General features: G+C 40.6%; 1 protein-coding gene across 1 annotated transcript; it reads right to left on the bottom strand.

The window, feature by feature from the left end:
- Window positions 1-154: 154 nt before the first annotated feature.
- Window positions 155-2,420, bottom strand: SARC_05411 (hypothetical protein; the record flags this gene model as incomplete). Its single annotated transcript, XM_014300746.1, has 4 exons — window positions 155-544; window positions 766-833; window positions 1,329-1,508; window positions 2,193-2,420. Coding segments are annotated over 4 exons (792 nt in total), but the record flags the coding sequence as incomplete, so codon positions are not given.
- Between the last annotated feature and the right edge of the window lie 670 nt (window positions 2,421-3,090).

Here is a 3,090-nt window from a genome sequence, read left to right on the forward strand (position 1 = left end):
TGCCTATCGCCAAGGTCGCGACTGTTGTAAACACCAAGGTGACAGTGAATCTGTGTCACCCGTTCATCTGCTTGATGAGACCCGAATGATTCATACACCTATCAAACACAACTTAAAATTAATATCTCATACGTGAATTGTGCCCAATCGCCGAGTAAATACAAAACGCAGATAGAACTCTACATGGAAACTTACGTATTTTTACTCGAATATTGTACTGTACTATCCTCACGAGTCCTCGGTCAGTGTGTGCAGGTGCCGCATAGTTGGCCGTCCGTGCGGACAATTCCACGGCAAATTGATCTCGCCCATGTGCACGAGCATCTCCTTCATCTTCCGCTTTTTCAAAGCCGTCCCGATCATGATACTTTTCCTGCACGCACGCATAGCAAACATCTTGCGCACTTTTGTGGGCCTACAAAGCACTCCTGGCGTGTCGCTGAGTGTATGAATCATTTCTTCGACGTCTGATACACCAAACACAGTGTTCTTAGAATTCGGTACAGCGCTGAGGCGGACGCGACGACCTATCATTGCACCCTCGCTATGGTGACAAAAGAGTGTCAGAGGTCAGGAAAAAAAGTACAATCCATCATTTTTTTGCAAATGAAGTAGTCAAATATATTATGTATACACTGATATTAATCTTCGAAGAGTCAGAGACAAGAGTAAAATATATCAATAGTCCATAATATACAAATTCGAACTGTTCTGTTCTTGGCAATGGTTATAATGGAGATTGCAGATACACCCTACACAACACACCTTTGGTCCACAGTAAATCGAAATCCATTCTTCTCGAATATTGGCAGCTCATCGAGGAGGATCGATTCCTATGAAAAAAGGCCCATGTAGGCAGTATAGTCGCATAGTTAATAAGTGTCTGAAACGTTCGTGTGGATGAACATTAGCAAACCAAGTCGGCTTGGTAACACTTTTAGCGGCTAAATCACCAGTTGTGTTTATGCTTGCGGTTAAATTTGGTTTTTAGGAGAATGTACTAGGGGTGCAAACGTCCACCAATGTGCCTATGATCGGATACACTGATACGTGTGAGAAACCACTTGTGCAAGGGTTCAACTTCCCTGTTGATTCACTATATGGATGGTGCTACAAAAGGATATACATACAGCTACACGATCTTGTAGTTAATACATCTAAGAAGCCGCGTATATTCAACTTCAATCATATATATAGTAGGAAGGCAAAAACAGAGGCATTACCGCTCGCAATATGATTATCCACCGATTAACTCTGAACACGTTGCGTTGAGTTAGGATGCTTCTTACCTTTTGGCGTGCGTACAAAAATCGAGCTTCAATGCATACCTGGGGAGCTGTCAGTTCGAGTAACTTGGGGACCACCATTGGCTGCGATTGTAATTTAGTTGTAGTTTGTAGTGTTTCGAAGTTATAAATCTCATCAGTCGCATGCTGATCGATGATGAATAGGTCGTTGCGCAGCCGGGCAATTATGAATCCCAGATTGAACTGTCCAAGTACTTCCATCTGCGAATAAGGAGGTTAAAAAAATTGGTACATTACTAGAGGGTCAATAGATAAGGCACGTATAGATAGATGTCGGGACATACGCTAAAATAGCCAACAAAGAATAATTTCATTCATTTAGAAGATACTTTTGCAATATTAAATAATAATCAAAACCAGCATTCATTCCATATAATTAAATATCTACAGTCAAAAAATATTCTTTCTCTTATGTGCACACAAATATTTTAGTATTAGTTTGAAGATGAAATTTATGTGAAAAGCATATGTTATACCTCTTCAAATATTCTACACGAGTGGGCTCGTATGGAAAGACTACATAGTTTGTGGCCAGCGCCTTGTGACTGCCCCGCCCTTACTATGCTTCGTATATAGAAACGAAGACGAACCAGAGATTCAATCTACCTACATAGCTCTAAAAGGATTCCATCTACCTACATAGCACTTAAAGGATTCCATCTACCTTCATAGCTCTAAAAGGATTCCATATACTTACATAGCTCTAAAAGGTATATACACTGCGAGCTTGTCATACTTCTTACGTCACTGCAAATCATCATATACAAACGGGCGGTTTGTGTGTCGTGCTTAGCAATTCTTCCCAATTACTATCCTCGTTTACTTTCACTGATACTGACTATGATAGAAGTTCTAGGCTATACATACAAAAATATCACGCAATACCTTCACAAAATCTTCTTTTGTTATTTGTCGCTCCAGCTCAGCCTCCGCAGCTGTGTTCTCCCCTGGGGCTATTTTGGCTTTAAATTTTCCCTTAAGAGTCTTCTGTGTTCCGTCCTCATTCTTCTTGGCCGCTTCAGCTGAAAAGAGATAGCATATTGATGGTTGATAGGTGCTTGCAACATAAATTGTGCAATTAAATGCAAACCAGATGGATGAAACAATGGCACCAGTGTTGAAGAGTTAGTTTAAACGAATAAACTAACGAACAAGCTATATGATTCGGAATACTCAGATACATTTGCGATGCAGTAGTTGAATATCCGAACACTCTTAGTAACGATCGGCAACTATACATGTTTTTTATTTCTGATTGCACACTTCACATGTAATTGAAAATGCAGGTGGTGATTATTTACAACACCTTACTATTCGCAAATATTTCTATATACTTAGCCGTACATATGCCCGTGTACTTGGCATGATGTGTAGCTCCTAGATCAATGTAGCGCCACAAAAGCAGACCACCTTCCTCAATGCGAGTGCTCGTAGACTGGCTAATCAAATTCTAGTCAGTAACACTGCTATAGCTCCTAAAGATATAACTTCCTGTAATATTGATCATACGGAGGAGTCACAGATGGCAAGCTCCACAAGCACACATCGTAATCAGCGGGCAACCCCTCAGCGAAACATTCAGGTGCGAGAACAACTTAAGCGTATAGCAGACCAAGAACAAAATTTGAAGACGTCGACGGCTCTTTTACATAAATTTAAATGCAGTTGTTTCGAAGTTTTGTATACGCTAAGCATTACGCTAAGCATTCAAAAAGTGACTCCAGTCATCGATCAGTTCGTTCATCCTCCTCTTCCGGCCGCCATTCAAGTCCAAACATATATA

The sequence above is a fragment of the Sphaeroforma arctica genome (assembly GCF_001186125.1).
Source record: "Sphaeroforma arctica JP610 unplaced genomic scaffold supercont1.342, whole genome shotgun sequence".
NCBI lineage: Eukaryota > Ichthyosporea > Ichthyophonida > Sphaeroforma > Sphaeroforma arctica.